This window comes from Pipistrellus kuhlii, unplaced genomic scaffold (assembly GCF_014108245.1).
Source record: "Pipistrellus kuhlii isolate mPipKuh1 unplaced genomic scaffold, mPipKuh1.p scaffold_m20_p_4, whole genome shotgun sequence".
In the NCBI taxonomy this organism is placed as follows: Eukaryota; Metazoa; Chordata; class Mammalia; order Chiroptera; family Vespertilionidae; genus Pipistrellus; species Pipistrellus kuhlii.
In genome coordinates this window covers 28,846,512-28,863,357 of record NW_023425540.1, presented here as the reverse complement: position 1 = coordinate 28,863,357, position 16,846 = coordinate 28,846,512, and the positions used below count along the sequence as shown (strand labels likewise).

Here is a 16,846-nt window from a genome sequence, read left to right as displayed (position 1 = left end):
CACTCTCTGTCGAACCCACCCCTCCACAGGTACATTGCATTACTCTTCCTTCTGGCTTTCAACCCATTAAGTCAGCACCACCTGGATGTAAGAGTTCCAGACCCTCCATCTGCTTACTCCCCTCCTGCTCCTCCAATGCTCTCCCTCCATTTCCTAGTCACCTTCACTCACTCTTCCTTCGTGGGGCCTTCCCTGACCACTCTTACCCACTGTAAGTGAGCAGCACTCTGTCCTTTGATGTCCAGGAACCTAAAACCCCTGCACTATCCATTTGGCATGCAACTAATGTGGCTTTTTTTTTTTTTTTTTTTTTTTTTTTTACTATCTTCTCCTAAAGGGCTTCTCCTAATGCCCTTTAATTCTTCATGCCTGCTCTCCCTAAGATTATAAGTAACATGAGGCAGAGCCTATGTGTTATGTCAACATTTTTATGTTTCACAGATTACCATTATGCATAATGTGAATACTCAATAAATAATCATGGGAATTAATGATCCCTGAAGTCCTCGCTCGTTTTCTTTTCAGAATGTTTTTATTTATTTCTCTTTTAAATTACAAGCATGGGTAGCTGAGTTGCAGATAACATATTACAGCTTATTACTCTACACTAGACATGAGGCAGAAAATGGGACAGAAAGTTAGCTGTGTTATCTATATTATTTCTGAAATAGTCATTTGAGGAAGTGCAAGGAAAATTTAACACCACGGGTAAGAGAAGAATGAATGTAAACGAGGAGAATGAAAGTAAAATCGAAAAGAAAACATATTAGTAACCAGAACATTTTCTTCCTTTTTACTATCACAAACTCTTTTCCTTTTCTTATTGTACAGACTTGGCTGATATATTAATTCATCTGCATAGACACAAGTTACAAAGACACTACAGGAAGAAGTCAGGCCTTCTCAAAGATTGCTAGTTTTGTTTTTCAAGTATGTGGTAACTGATGTTACACACAAACAAACGTTAAATAAATAGGTGAGAACATGAAACACTGTGCTCAGTAGGGAGACATTTGATATTTTAAAACAATTTCACAGTTTCAGTAATCTGTCTTTTCAGTCAAATGCACATTAATCTTGACTTAGTATTTCCTAAAGCTATAATATTTTAAGGCATTCTCTGGGTCTATAAAAACATCTATCTGTAAAGTATATGAATGGCAGAAACTTCATGCAAAATTATTTTTTCCTTGCTTTATAAAAAGATGTACTTTAAGAAAATCCAACTTTCTTGTGCTTATTTACCTCCCTTAAAAAAAATGCTGTCTTAAAAATTATTTCTATCCTTTTGTATGATGATGATCCCAAACACAGGTGTTCAGAAAACAAAATGCCTTTAGAAAGATAAAGAAAAAATTTTAATCCCCAAGGGCACATATAAATGAAATATTCATTTGGCTATCCTAAATAAATAACTTAGGTTGAATGTAAACATGACTTTAGTTTCTTTCTTCTAGTCCAAGTTTCATTAGTATTTTTCCAGTGAGCATTTTACATTTCCATGTTTATATAACTGATCCTTCATCATAAATTATGTGCTTTAAATTACTTTTCTGTGATGGATTTACATATTTCTATCACATCTCCATTTTCTTGGACTGAGAAGGAAAACAGTCATGCAGAAACAAACAAAATTTTCAGTTTTCTAAACAGTGTCATCATATAAAATTGCTGATTTACAGTGTTTCATAGTAGCAGGCCCAAGAAAGAAAGAAAGAACTTTAGAATTTTCTTTGATCTAACCAGACCGTAATGATACTATCTGTATATCACACTTAATATTTGAAGTTACTTTCACATCATTATATTTTAAATATAGATCAGTGCAATTACAGTAATTTAAGAAAATAAATTTTTAAGCACTAAGAGCCACAACCAAATAAAATATCCTCTTAACTATACTTTTCTATTTATATTGTTTAATAGGACTTATCAAAGAACAAGTTTATTGAAAGAAAATGGCAACAGAAAAAAAGCCTTGATTTATCAGTCCTATTACAAAATTTCTACCACAACAGGGGCTACAAAAGTGGTGACATTTACACTAAAATTAGTTTGCTTTGTTTTTCCCGCATCCATTAAATATTTTTTCAGGACCAAGGCTGCAAATACTTTTGTCATTTAAATGGAAACATATAGTCTTTATACAGGGCAATTCTCTGCATGGTAATGAAAAAGTACATTAATAAATCTAATACCCCTGACAAATGGAATAAAAAAACTCAGATTGGAAATTCACTAAGTTACTTTAAAATGAAAATTGAACTTTTTACACGTACAAAGGCTTTTACATTATAAACCATTCCCCTAAATAACTTTTCAATGCACATACACAAGGGGGAAAAGATGATTATTAAGACAATGAAAAATAACTACAATCAACTATGAAAAGAAACTGCCATATTATGTGATTTTCAATATTAAGGCTGCTTTAAGAAGTAAACATTGCCAAACGAAGACATACTAAGGTTCTACTAAAAAAGGAGGTGATCAAAGAATGTATGGAACTATTTGGGGAAAACATTCCAATGAAGAAGCCCAAGAAATGCTTGTTTTGCATGTTTATAGAGTTCACTTGACAGATTGGTTCTTGTTTTATAAAAAAAAGTAAAAGAATTTACTAGGCATTTGGTAATTATGAGGATGAGGTATGACTGTATACACTGAGTGGCCAGATTATTATGGTCCCTGAATGCATAATAATTTGGCTACTCAATGTATATTCTATATAATAAAAGGCTAATATTCAAATTGCCCCTCAATGAAAAGTTCGACCAGCAGGCAGACTGGCCAATTAACCATGCCCCCCCCCACTCCCCCTAAGCCAGGCTTGGCCAGACTCCACCATGCACGAATCCATGCACCAGGCCTCTAATAGGCCCATTCAGAGATCATAATAATCTGGCTACTCAGTGTATATTGGACATTGTTGGAAACAAAGCTATGCAATAAATAATTACATGGTAAATCATCAATACACACACACACATACATACACACACACACACATACATACACACACACACACACACCCCTTCAGGACAACTTTGTAAAGCCAAGTGTGCTAATGTTATTAAAGTTATATGAAAAGGTTTTTGTGGCTTGGAGTTAAATTCCTGGGAAGTGCTGTATGTCATAGAGCTCAGACCAAAATGAAAATAATGTGCTCTGGAAAACAGTGTTACATGAGCAATCTCAATACCAGATATCAAGCTGTATTACAAAGCCACTGTTTCAAAACAGCCTTGTACTGGCACAAGAACAGACATATAAACCAATGGGATAGAACAGAGAACCCAGAAATTGACCCAAACCTATGCTCAATTAGTATTTGATAAAGGAGGCAAGAACATACAATGGAGTCAAGATAGTCTCTTCAATAAATGGTGCTGGGAAAATTGGACATGCAAAAAAATGAAACTAGACCACCAACTTACACCATACACAAAAATAAACTCAAAATAGGTAAAGGACTTAAACATAAGATGGGAAACCATAAAAATACCAGAGGAATCCACAGGCAGAGAAATCTCAGACATATGCCAAACCAATTTCTTCACAGATACTGCTCCTAGGGCAATGGAAACTAAAGAGAAAATAAACAAATGGGACTACATCAAAATAAAAAGCTTTTGCACAGCAAAAGAAACCATCAACAAAACAACAATTATCACTGATAAAGGTTTAACCTCCCAACATCTACAGGAAACTCATACAACTTAATAAAAGTAAAATAAGTGACCCAATTAAAAAAATGGGCAATGGACGTAAATAGAATTTTTCGAAAGAAAACAGAAGGCTAAGAGACATATGAAAACATGCTCAAAGTCATTAATTATCCAAAAGATGCAAGTCAAAACGACAATGTGGTATCATCTCACACCTGTCAGAATGGCTATCATCAACAGTGCTAGTGAGGATGTGGAGAAAAAAGAACCCTCGTGTACTGCTGGTGGGAATGTAGACTTGGTGCAACCACTGTGGAGAACAGTATGGCGTTTCCCCAAAAACTAAAAATGGAACTCCGATTTGACCCAGTGATCTCACTTCTAGGAATATATCCCAAGAAACTAGAAACTTCAATCAGAAAGGATATATGCATCCCTATGTTCATAGCAGCATAATTCACCATAGCTAAGATTTGGAAACAGCCTAAATGCCCATCAGCAGATGAGTGAATTAAAAATCTGTGGTAATCTATACAATGGAATACTATGCTGCTGTAAAAAAGAAAGAATTCTTTACCATTTGCAATAGTATGGATGGACCTGGAGAACATTATGCTAAGTAGAATAAGCCAGTTGGAGAAAGATAAATATCATATAATCTCACTCATTTGTGGAATATAATGAACAACATAAACTGATGAACAAAAACACACCCTAAGAGAGAATCATCGATCAGACCATCAAACCTCAGAGGGAAGGTAGGGAAAGCTGAGGGTTAGGAGGAGATCAAGCAAAGGACTTGTATAAATGCATATAAGCCTAACCAATTGACACAGACACCAGGAGAATGAGGGCATGAATGTGTGTGTATTGGGGGGCTGGGGGGGGGGGGGAGAGAAAGGGAGAATTAGGACACTATACCTGTGCTTCTGATCAACTATCTATAAATCAGAGGTTCCCACAACACCTTCATTGAGTTCCATTAATTTGCTAGAGCAGCTCAAAAAAAATACGTTTACCAGTTTTTTAAAGAATTTTAATGAACATCCAGATAAAGATATACATAGAACAAGGTCTGGGAGGATCATAAGTGCTAAGTATTTTCTATTATTTCACAGGTCCCCATTCTAGAAGACTTGAAAACAGTGCTTAAGGAGTCTTTCATAGATGAAAGCGATGAATGAAGATAAGGGGTTTTAAAAGCCAAAACATGAGGAAACTACATTATAACATAAAAATTTTTGTTCCATGAGATCTCAAACAAAATATAAAGAAATGTAAACTGTAAATAGGTACGGTATAGTAACCACATGTTCCCTCCTCTAGATTTTAAGCTCTACCAAGAAAAGAAATTGTGCTTATGTTTTTCACAATTATAACCTTAGCGCCTAAGCAGCTATAATTGTTATAGGTTATAATTGTGAAAAACAATTATAAGGTTATAATTGTGAAAAACATAAGCACAATTTCTTTTCTTGGTAGAGCTTAAAATCTAGAGGAGGGAGCATGTGGTTACTATACAGTACTTATGTTTTTCACAATTATAACCTTAGCGCCTAAATTAAGAGCATGGGCTTTAGAGTCAGACAGATCTATAATAGAAAGTGTCAAAAGCTGTGAGAATGTGGGAGTTTCTCAAACTCACTCTGCCTAGGTTTCTTGGTCTGTCAAATGTAGACAGCACTACCTTACAAGTCATTTTTTTTAAAAATATGTTTTTACTGATTTCAGAGAGGAAGGGAGATGGAGAGAGGGATAGAAACATCAATGATGAGAATCATTGAGCAGCTGCTTCCTGCACACCCTCTACTGGGGATAGAGCCCGTAACCTAGGCATGTGCCCTGACAGGGAATTGAACCAGGACTTCCTGGTTCATGGGTCAATACTCAACCACTGAGCCACACCAGCCAGGCCTTACAAGGCTTTTTAAAGATAAATGTAGTATCTCAAGTATTTAGTAGAGTGCTTGGTACAGAAAAATGTTAGCTATTAATAATTAATACAGTGCTTATCAAAGAAAATATTTGCTGAATAAATATGATATTCACAAGTTATTAAAAACATTATTTATTAATGCTAAGCTCATGTAATTCATTATATATCCAAATAAAGTTTATAATTCTACAAGGAAGCTTCAGTTTTATTCATGCCCATGGCACTAAAGTTTCTTACAGACAGTATTAAGTTGAATTATAAAGCAGAATGTTCAAAGAGAATGACCTGTGCCTCATTTTCAGGAACAGTTTGCTTATGAAGTTGAATCTGCTCCAAACCAGGGCTTTCGAGAGAATTTTGGCAAGTGTTACAAACTGAGGCAGTTACATTATACCTTGCAGACTGATAAAAGCTGTAATATTCAAGTCTATTTTCCCCTGAGTTTTCTGGGGTCTTTAGTTTTTGTTTAAATTGAACAACTTTGTAGATCAAAAACACGATTAAAATACAAGCTAGGATAAAAAAAGCTAGCAAAATGTCAAAAGCCTCATTTAACCTTTCAACTTCTTGTGTACAAATTAGAGATGTCTTCCCTGATACTGAAGTAGCATCAACTGGTAGAGCGCTGGTTTTTTCCAAATTCAAGTTAACAGAAGAAGCAAGCTGTAATTTCACAGGTAGCACTGCAGTAGCCTCTAGTGGATTAGCAAAGGTATTCTCTTGAAAAAATCTACTGGAAGGTGAACTTTGTTCCCCGATAGAAATGGTCTCGGTGATTTCCAAATGTTTCCCATTTGTGGTTACTTTATGCCAGGCCATCATTAGTGCAGTAGTCTTGTGATGAATATGAAGAGATTTGATAGCCCAAGCTCTGGTTACATTTGTCGAAGATGTATCGCAATCTGTACAGTCAGTCCACTTAATATAATGCAATGCTCTGCCACACATGGATGAGGGTGTTCTGACAATAGATGTTTAGGTAATGGCTGAAGATGCTAGCCAGTTAGTTTCGAAGGCCCAACAGTTTGCTGTTACATTTCCAAAGATTAGAATTTGCCTGGAGATGAGTCAATGAAGACAATGGCTTAAGGGCCCTTGGATGTAAGTCTGTAAGATTATTAAATGACAGATTAAGGAACTTCAAATATGCTCCCATGTTCTCAATTGTATCGTTATCAATGCTGATTATTTTTCTTCTAATTTAATTAAGGTAAATTAATTTTTTAAAAATCTAAATGTGTCAAAATTTTGATTTTCTAAATCATTATGACTTAAGGTCAAATGTTTAAGATTGTTAAGTCCATTAAACCCATCCCTAGTAATGTTTTTAATTCTTGAAGTTTTCAGAAGCAAATATCCCAAGTTGACAAGCTCTTTAAATGCAAAGGACTGTATTGCTTTTATGAGACAAAGAAAGTTTTTTAAGGCTCTTAATTACTTCAAAAGCATCTGATGGTACTTTTGCTAAATTATTACCTTTAGGTACAAATAATAGAAGTTTCCAAGATGTTGAAAGCCTGTGTCTGATATCCTCAAAATGTTATTGTTAGATAAATCAATTATCCAAAGAACAATCATGCCAACAAAGTACCACTCCTAAGGAGAGTGAGGTGATTTCTTTGCAGATTTAAGTACTGAACAGAAACTAGATCATTAAATACTCCTCCTGGAACAAAGGGTATTGATTATACTGTAAGTATAAATTACAAAGACTGGAAAGCCCCTCAAATGTTTCAGGATCCAAATGTTTCATAAAATTACTATTTAGACATAGAAAATAGAGGTGCCTCAAATGAACAAAGGCTTTTGGATATACACACACAATGCCAGCATTATCCTAATATAATGCTACAAGAGAATGAAGCCCTGTTAATTCACTTATTTATATGAAATAAGTTATTTCTGTCAGGTACAGAAAAACTGTAATTTCAGAAAAATTCCTTCCCAGGAATACTTGAAAGGCCTAAATCATGGCAGTTAATTTGTCTCCCAGTGCAGAGCTGGCAAACAGACACACAAGTAACTATCTCCTTATGGATTAATAATGTGAATTATTAATAGGTAACAAGAGCAAGGCATAGAAAAATGTAACATAGGCAAGGCAGAGAAAAATGTAATCTGCACAAAGCCCTGTTCTTGATTTTTCTGTTTCTATCCGAATGAGCTATGAGAAGGTAAAACTTTAAATCATAAAAATGTTCTTAAAATGAAAGTTTTACAATACCAAAAATTCTATATTTTATTTAGAAGCAACCAATAATACTAAGTACACATAAGTTATACTACAATGATAGCATAAAATAATGAGTTTGGAATATGTTCTAGGATTATTAGCACCTGAATGCCTTACATTAGTCCACTGTTTGACAAAATGATAACTCAAATTTAATTAATTGCAAAATAAAATATTTGCTAAGTTCATTTAAAATATTACAATTGATTATAAGAAAAGTGACAAATGATGATGCAGAAATAATGGCCTTGGATATAATATGTCCTTTTATCAATTTAAAGTCTAATATCAATTAAATAACATTACAAACTATAAAAATACAAGTTCATTACAAAACAATTAAACTCTATTGAAACTACGGTTCTTCACAAACAAATTATTTTTTTGTTTTGTTTTAGCTAAAAGCTTATATTAAATAAATAGTCTTACCAAGAATGGGACATTCATATTATTAACACTCGGTTGATTCAGGTAAAGTTTTTCTTTCTAAGTCTGTAGAGAGAAATTTCTAAACTCCATTTCTTTCTGTGGCACCATTGACCTCCACCCTTCCAATTTTTTTTTCTTTTAAAATCACAGTTTGCTCAGGAAACACCACTCTTCACATTAGTTCCTCCACAGTCAGTGTGTAAAACAGAGGTTGCCATGGATACAGGAAACTGAGAGACAGGAAGTAAGTTTATCTGTTTCAAAAGTATTGTTGAAAGGAAATCTCAGGAACTTATTTTTCAGAATGCAGTTAATTTCCTAATGCACACAAATAAATACTGCATAATTTAAAAAATAACTATTTTTAAAAGAAAAAACTTGAAAATTTAAAATTTTCGGAATGAGCAAATACTGTATACATCAACAACAGATAGCTATAGAGTGGAAAAAGCAAGTTGAAATAAGATGAAATAGAGTAATATAATTTTTGTGAATTTTTAAAATATTCATCTTGTTTTGAATACATATTAGAAATTTCAACTTTTATTCCTTAAAAAACAGGTGAGTGAGTGAGCATCAACCTATGAACCAGGAGGTCACGGTTCAATTCCCAGTCAGGCCAAATTCCTGGTATGGGCTCAATCTCCCATGTGGGGTGTGCAATAGGCAGATCAATGATTCTCTCTCATCACTGTTTCTATCTCTCTCTTCCTCTCCTTTCCTCTCTGAAGTCAATAAAAATATATATTTAAAAAAAAAAACAGCAAAAAAGCAATTTAGAATAATGAACATAAATGTTATACTATTCTTTACATTGTTTTAATTTTTCCAAAGAAAAACTGGGGATATAATAAATAATGAGTACTACTAATAAGTGCTTTAATACAAAGATGTAGCAAAATGGGTTTACAGTTGTAAATATACAAAACAGTTTTTTCTTATATTATTATTTAGAAATTATTGCATGATTTTCTATACAAACAACTATAAACCTACTTTTGCTCCACCCTATATATTAAAGGCCCATTCTGCACAGTGTATAATGATATCAAGTTGCATTCCAAATTACTGACAAAGGTTATATTTTAGGGGAGAAAAACTGGGGAGAGTGAAAGAGGCCCTTAAATGACATTTTACTACATCTGAATAAGTTTTGAATCTTTTAGGAATAAACATGTATATATTTTAATTCTCCCACAAGGACATTTTTTTCAGTGACTTTAGACAAAGAGGAAGGGGGAGAGAGGATGATGTGAGAGAGAAACACTGATCAGCCACCTCCCACATGCACCCCTTACGCCCCATCAAGAATCCAATCTGCAATCTTTTGGTATATGAGACAATTCTCCAACCAACTGAGCATTCTGACAAGGGCTATAATGTAATATTTTAAGGTAAGGATTTATATTATTTAGTCATAATTTTCCAAAAAGCTGATTGCTTAGGTTTTCTAATTCTGACTTTTATTAATCTTACCAATATTCTAATACACTTAAAATATTAGTGATAATATATAATTGCACACTAAAATTCCCTTTTCAATATTAAAACAGCTTTACTTCACATCAAGACAATTACTTCAGATAACAATATGAATTATTTCCATATTAAGTACTTTGTATAATACCAAGCACTATCTTTCTATTATATGATAATAAAAAACACACATAGAAGTACATACTGGATAACAGGTCATTATCAAATGATCTACAATTCTCATAAATATCCTTTGTGAATGGCTATTGTTTTTTAATTGCATCATACAACTTAAATATATGGGGTTCAGGACATGCTACCCCAAAATGTAGCTACATAGAATATTTTAAGCTAAAGAGTTTTAAGAAAATAGCAGAAACAAAATGGTCTCTCTCTGACCCTCTAATTCTCAGATATACCCCCATACCCTCTGCCCTACAATCCTGAAGGAGATTATAAAACTTTCACGTGAGAGGTGCCCGCTCTATATTGGGAAGAAAGGAACATCTTTATCGCCAAAGGACTCTGGCCAGAACCCAAACAAACAGGTCTTACACAATTTCTTCCACTTTAGTACACTTACTTACCTCATACCCTTACATCTTTCCACAACTTTACATCCACTCTGCATCAAACCCACCAAAACAGAGGTTTAACAATTTCTCCTGGTCTTCATTTCCTTATTAAGAAGCTAGTATCACGTAAAACAAATTAAATTTGTATGCTCTTTTCTCAAATCTGCACAGGTTAATCAATCCATTCCACTCATAGTTAAAAGTCTTTGTGTCAAGTTAAGAGTCCCAAAGGTGAGTAATGGTGCAAGAACCACCAGCTAAAAAATGTACCTACCTCAATCAGATACCACATCACAACTACTAACATCCTATATAATAAAGATATAATATGCAAACTGATGATCACTCCAACACACAAGATGGCCGCCCAGATGTGGACACAAGATGGTACCACAAGATGACCAGGCTTGTAGAGAAGGCAGTTGGGGGCAACCAGGCTGGTGGGGGAGGGCAGTTAGGGGTGACCAGGCCTACAGGGAAGGGCAGTTGGGGATGACCAGGCCGGCAGGGGAGGGCAATTGGGGGGGACCGGGCCTGCAGGGTAGCAGTTAGGCGATGATCAGGTTGACAAGGGAGTGGTTAGGGGGTGATCAGGCTGGCAGACAGAAGAAGTTAGTGGCAGTCAGGCAGGCAGGCAGGCGAGCAGGTGGGAGCCAGCAGTCCTGGATTGTGAGAGGGATGTCTCAAATTGGAGAGGGTGCAGGCTGGGCTGAGGGACAATCCCCCCCCCCCCCCAAAGCACAAATTTTGTGCACCGGGCCTCAAGTAGCTATAATAATAAAGAAAAAATACAAGTATTGACAAAGACATAGAGAAATTAGAACCACTATGAAAAATAGTCTGGCAGTCCTCAAGGGGTAAAACAGAGTCATCATATGACCCAGCAATACCCAAAAGAAAGGAAAGCACACATCTAAATTAAAACTTAGACAAATAATAGCAACATTAATAATAATAGCCAAAAAGTAGAAACAACTCAAATATCCATCATCTGGTGAATGACAAACAAAATGTGGTAGGTATATCTGTACAAGAAAACATTATTCAACAAAAAAAGATATAAAATGCTGATATATGCTACAAAATGGATGAACCTTGAAAACATGCTAAATTAGAGACTACATACTGTCTGGTTTCATTAGTAGGAAAAGTCTGGAATAGGCATGTCTATAGGGACTGAAAGTAGATTAGTGGTTGCCTAAGGCTAGGGGAGCATGAGAGAATAAGGGGTGTCAAAGAGTACATGGTTTCTTTTGGGGATAACAAAAATGTTCTAAAACTGATCATGGTGATAGCTGCACAACTCTGTGGATATACTAAAAACTACTGAATTGTACATTTTAAATGAGTCAATTGTATGGTCTGTGAGTTATTATATCTCAATAAGGCTTATAATGCACACACAAAGATGTTTCTAGACATTTTTCTTTTAAGAGACAAAAAATTAAGAACTAATTTTTACTGTAGAAAAGCTACTAAAATATTATATTAAGGATTTATAGATTAAAAAAAAATCAAAAATGCAAAATAAGAAAACATGACCTAGGTGTAAGAGACACATTCTCTTTTAAGAGATAAAAATAAAATTATATCATCCTATCCTATACAGTAAAAGGGCAATATTCAAATTAACCATCACTCAGTTACAAAGATGCTGCTAAGTATCCTACAATGCACAATTCTGCCCCTCAACAAATAATCATCTGGTCCCAAATGTCACTAGAACTATGGTTGAGAAACCCTGCTTTAGAACAATATATATTTTTTTAAATATAAATTTTATTGATTTTTTTACAGAGAAGAAGAGAGAGGGACAGAGGGCCAGAAACACTGATGAGAGAGAAACATCGACCAGCTGCCTCCTGTACCTCCCCTCCCCAAACTGGGGATGTGCCCACAACCAATGTACATGCCCTTGACCGGAATCGAACCTGGGACCCTTCAGTCCGCAAACCGACACTCTATATATTTCTGCACTTGAAAATCCATTAGAATGAAAAAAGAAAGTAGCATTTCCCAATTTAACCTGGTTAAGAAAATCATTACCAATGTTATTCTCTAGACCTGCTTATTTTAGGCAAGTGAAATGTTATACTGCAAAGTCTAAAAGAAACTCAGAAACAGGAAATTACTATTACACGGGAAATTAACCAGGGAACATCACTGGGGATGTGGAAAGGAGAAAATTTTCCCCAAACTCCAACAACTATGTAGTTGTAAGTAGAAGAATATAACAGGAAATGATAATGCTGACTTCAATATTACCTTCCACTAAAGTATGTAAATATAAATCTCCCTAAGTTATGTCATGGGCCAATTATATATATTATTATTGTATATACAGCTATATGCAATTATATATATATATATATGTATGTATGTATGTATTTATGTGTGTGTGTGTGTGTGTGTATATATATATATATATATATATATATATATATATATATATATATGGCCATGATTCTATTAAGGTCCTCTATATATAAAGATTTTATTAAGGTCCTCTAAATATAAAGAGGACCTTAATAAAAATCTGGTTATTATAAAAAATGTAAATTCAGACAAGAATCACATAAATTGTAAAATGAATATGACCATTACATTGCAGTGCCCAACAATCCCATTCATATATTTTTAGATCTAGACTAACACTAGACACATCATTATCTACTAACAAAATTGGCATACATATACATTAAATAACACTGTCCAGAAACACACAGCAATACCAAATGGCCAAAACAGTGCTAAAATTTTGATGCTTTAAAGAAACAAATTTTAAGGAAACATTTCCTCACCTATTATCAGATGGCAGAAGAGAAAGCAAAGCCAAAGCTGAAAGTTTTCTTCTTTCAGGCTGAGTAATGTTATCCATACGATCAACCCACATTTCAATCATATTTCCCAAAAGCTGATCCATCTGAAAAAAAAAAAAAGACCAAGAGGCATCTCGAAATATTTGAAATACTATGTACTTGTGGATAGGCTAAAGGCATGGTTAAAGTTCAATTCCAGCAACCACAGAATTAAGAATATAATTTTGGAGCAAGCCTTGAACCAAAAAGAACAATTTAAGCAAACCAACTTTAATTAAAGCAAACCAACTTTAATTAATCTTGAGAGCCAATTAATTCTGTGGACTAAATAGATTTACTTCTTCAACTCAGCTAGGCTAAGGTAGTCAATTGTTCAAATACCAGTCTAGATGCTGTTGTAAAAGTACTTTATAGGTCTGATTAACATTTACAACGTGTTACTCTAAGTACAGGAGATTACCTTATGTAATGCAATTCTAAAGTCTTCAGAACAAAAATTAAGGTTTTTCAGAAAAGAAATCCAGCTTCAAGGCTATGCATCAATAGAAGAATACACACACGAAATGCGATACATGTATAAAACAATATTACTCAGACAAAAAATAATAAAAATTTGCGATTTGCGAGGAGAAAAGATGGCGGCTGGCAGGACAGAGGTGAGGTAGAGGGAGTGAGTGAGGGTATAAAAGGAGTGTGTGTGGATGTGTGCAGAGTGAGTAAGAGACAGTTAAATCTCACAGGAACAACAGGCTCTCTTGGACAAGGAGAGACCACCACTGCTGTGGGCATGGAGCCACGCCATCTTGAAGAGGAGAATGGTCAAATTTTTTAGGAACTCATCAGCACCACCACCCGACAGGGCTTTGACACTTCCTGTGACCCAGCAGCCACTCCAGCCAAAATCCTGCTGCCCCAGCTGCAGACCTGCGGACCCTGGGACCTCCACTTGCAAAGGTGCACCGTTCCGCAGCAGTAAGTGCACCTTCCCCCTCCCCAGCAGGAGGATGCCAGACACCACTTCCTTTCGCGGGCACACCACTCCAGAGGCAGAGCCTGGGAGCCACTGGGAGCCCCCGCTGGTGTCATTCTGTACAGATAAGGGCACGCTGCCCTGCAGTAGAAATTCTGAATTTCCTCTGCCTGAATAACTGCCCACAGACACCCCAGCTGCTTAACTTCAGCGCCAGGGCCCCTCAAATTTCGTCAGAGCTCTGCGTCAGCAAACTCACCACCACAGACTCACATTTCCAAAGGGCAGGCACCCTAAGCCCATATATCACAGGGTCCTCTGGAGAGTTGCTTTGGGCCTCTGCTGGGTGTGACTCTGTACAAACAGGAACGCACTGCCCCACAGTAGAAATTTTGACCTCCTTTCTCCTAAATAACAGCCCACATACACCCCAGTTGCTTAACTTCAGTGCCAGGGCCCCTCAAAGTCTATCAGAGCTCTGCACAGGCAAATGCTCCGCCAGTCCGCTCATGCTTTTCCAATGAGCAGGCACGCTGAGCCCATCTATGTACAGGGTGCTTGTGGAAGCTGCTGTGAGTCCTTGCGGGGTGTGATCTTGGACAAACATGGACACACTCCCCCTGGCAGTAGAAATTCTGAATTCACTCATCCCGGATACCTGCACACAGACGCCTCAATTACGCAGATTCAGTGCCAGGGCCTGTCAGAGTACTTCAGTGCCCTTTAATAGCAAACGCAGAGGGTGCCCTTCCACTGGGAGCTTGCGCATATCCACCATAGGTGCAGCAGCAAAAGCTGGGTCTGCCCACCCCACAACTACAGAACTCTGGATACCACAGTCACCCCTTTCCAGAACGCAGACCCCCCTGCACCTCAAAACCCCAACAGGCGATTCCTGGGTGCCACTGTGAGTCCCCGCTGGACATATTGATTTCAATAAAGGGCACAAACACAGCAAAAATTGGGACACCCCTCTCCACAGCTGCTGACTTCTAGACACCACAGTTGTCCAGCTCACAGGCTTACTGGTGTGATCTCTCAGGTCTCCTGGGCTTGGCAATCTAGTGTAGCTCCCTACTTGAGCTATTTGGGTTCTCTTGATGTAAGCCTGTGAGCTGGAAATAAATAGATGTTACTTAAATTCAGCTGCAAATACCTGATTGCATCTTTGAAAATATATTTTAATTGAAAAAATAAAAAAATATATTTTTATTGATTTCAGAGAGGACAGGAGAAGGAAAAAGAGAATGTCAATGACGAAAGAGAATCATTATCTGCTGCCTCCTGCATGCATGCCCACCACCAGGGATCAAGCCCGAAATCTGAGCATGTGCCCGGGAATCAAACCAGATCTCCTGGTTCACAGGTGGACACTCAACCACTGAGCAACACCAGCTGGGCTGATTACATCTTTATAATCAAGTTATTCACCCCAAAAGATGCTGACATTGTAAAAACAACTCACTGCACTGCATTAAAAACAAGTTAATTAAAGAAATGAAACAAAAACTGCACAAGATTATACGTATCCCTGTTTCATTTAATGTATTCTTATCACTAAGAATAAAATTGCCCATTTTAAACAGAAAATATAAGTTTCAACTGCCATTCACAGATTCTTTTTTCTTCTCCCAAATTATAGGTTTGAATCCAATAAGACTTTTATAGAATCATTATTTCAATAAGTTATTTCCAATCTTTATCTAGATAAAGACTTCCTTCAATTAAAAACAAAAACAAAAAACTGATTCTTACCTCCTGATTACATTTATGTGCCATCACATTAAGAAGTGAAGAAAAGAAACTCGTGTTTTGTAGCATGACTCGACCCATAACTCCGAGATATGTGGACATCACCACAGGATACCTCTGTGCAATTAAAAAAGCACATGTAAAATTGTATTAAGCAATTATAAATAATCAAGGACATGTTAGCATACATAACAATATTCTCCTCCATGTTGCTTCTTTAAAATGAACCTGAATCTAACTTACTAAATGAACATGCCACACAAAGTAATACATTTGTACTACATATATATTTATAGAATATATGTGTATATATATAATAAAGAGAGAAGAACAGAGAAAGGATATTTACCAATGGTATATTTATATATTTATATTATTTTAAATGTTCTTAACATACAAAGTTAAATGGATCAATTTAAGAGCTGGACTTAGAACATGTGAGTGAAGATGAGATAGCAAAGGAAATCTATCTTTCCCTATGTGGAAAAATAATAAAGCTGCATGCATACCTGAAATTTACTTAATTTTCTTCAAAATAATCAAATATTTTTTAAAAGCTTTCCTTTTACTTAAGAAAATGAAGAAATAATTTTCCAATGAAGAGGGAAAATAATTAAAACTACAAGTCTCAGGGTCTAGAACTGTCCTTAGAAACTTAATAAAAATCTTACCTCCCCTTCTATAATACCTCTGAAAACACAGGGTAAAATCGGTTGAAATATTTGTGAGCCTAATACTGGGTTCACTTTAAGGGCATTTTCCACAACCTAAAAATCATAAAGACATATTGGTTGCAGGCAGTAACAAAAGCCACAGATAAAGAAAACAATGTATTAAATATCACACCAAATCCAAGATACAAATAAGTACATGAGGTAGGTAATTGATACTCTGGCTTTAGACATACAGTTACAAAATATTTCATTAAAAATGCAATTTGAAATAAAATATGTAATATCTAGACACAGCTATACATCTTACATAGCAT

General features: G+C 35.7%; 2 protein-coding genes across 8 annotated transcripts in view; both read right to left on the bottom strand.

The window, feature by feature from the left end:
• IPO11 (importin 11) overlaps positions 1-16,846 on the bottom strand; it is a 90,162-nt gene that overhangs the window by 14,627 nt on the left and 58,689 nt on the right. For 3 of the 7 annotated variants that reach the window (XM_036409710.2, XM_036409711.2, XM_036409713.2), the window contains 3 exons: positions 16,530-16,625; positions 15,862-15,975; positions 13,119-13,240 (listed from right to left, as the gene is read on the bottom strand). In XM_036409710.2, coding sequence (XP_036265603.1) covers positions 13,119-13,240; positions 15,862-15,975; positions 16,530-16,625 — 332 coding nt within the window. Of the gene's footprint in view, positions 1-5,720; positions 6,712-8,266; positions 8,497-13,118; positions 13,241-15,861; positions 15,976-16,529; positions 16,626-16,846 lie in introns of those variants that run through there. The other 4 variants (XR_004982917.2, XR_004982916.2, XM_036409714.2 and 1 more) reach the window with 4 other exon arrangements.
• Positions 5,721-8,257, bottom strand: LRRC70 (leucine rich repeat containing 70). Its single transcript, XM_036409715.1, is given in 2 exon segments — positions 5,721-6,615; positions 6,617-8,257. Coding segments are annotated over 2 exon segments (900 nt in total). The 5' UTR covers positions 6,761-8,257; the 3' UTR covers positions 5,721-5,859.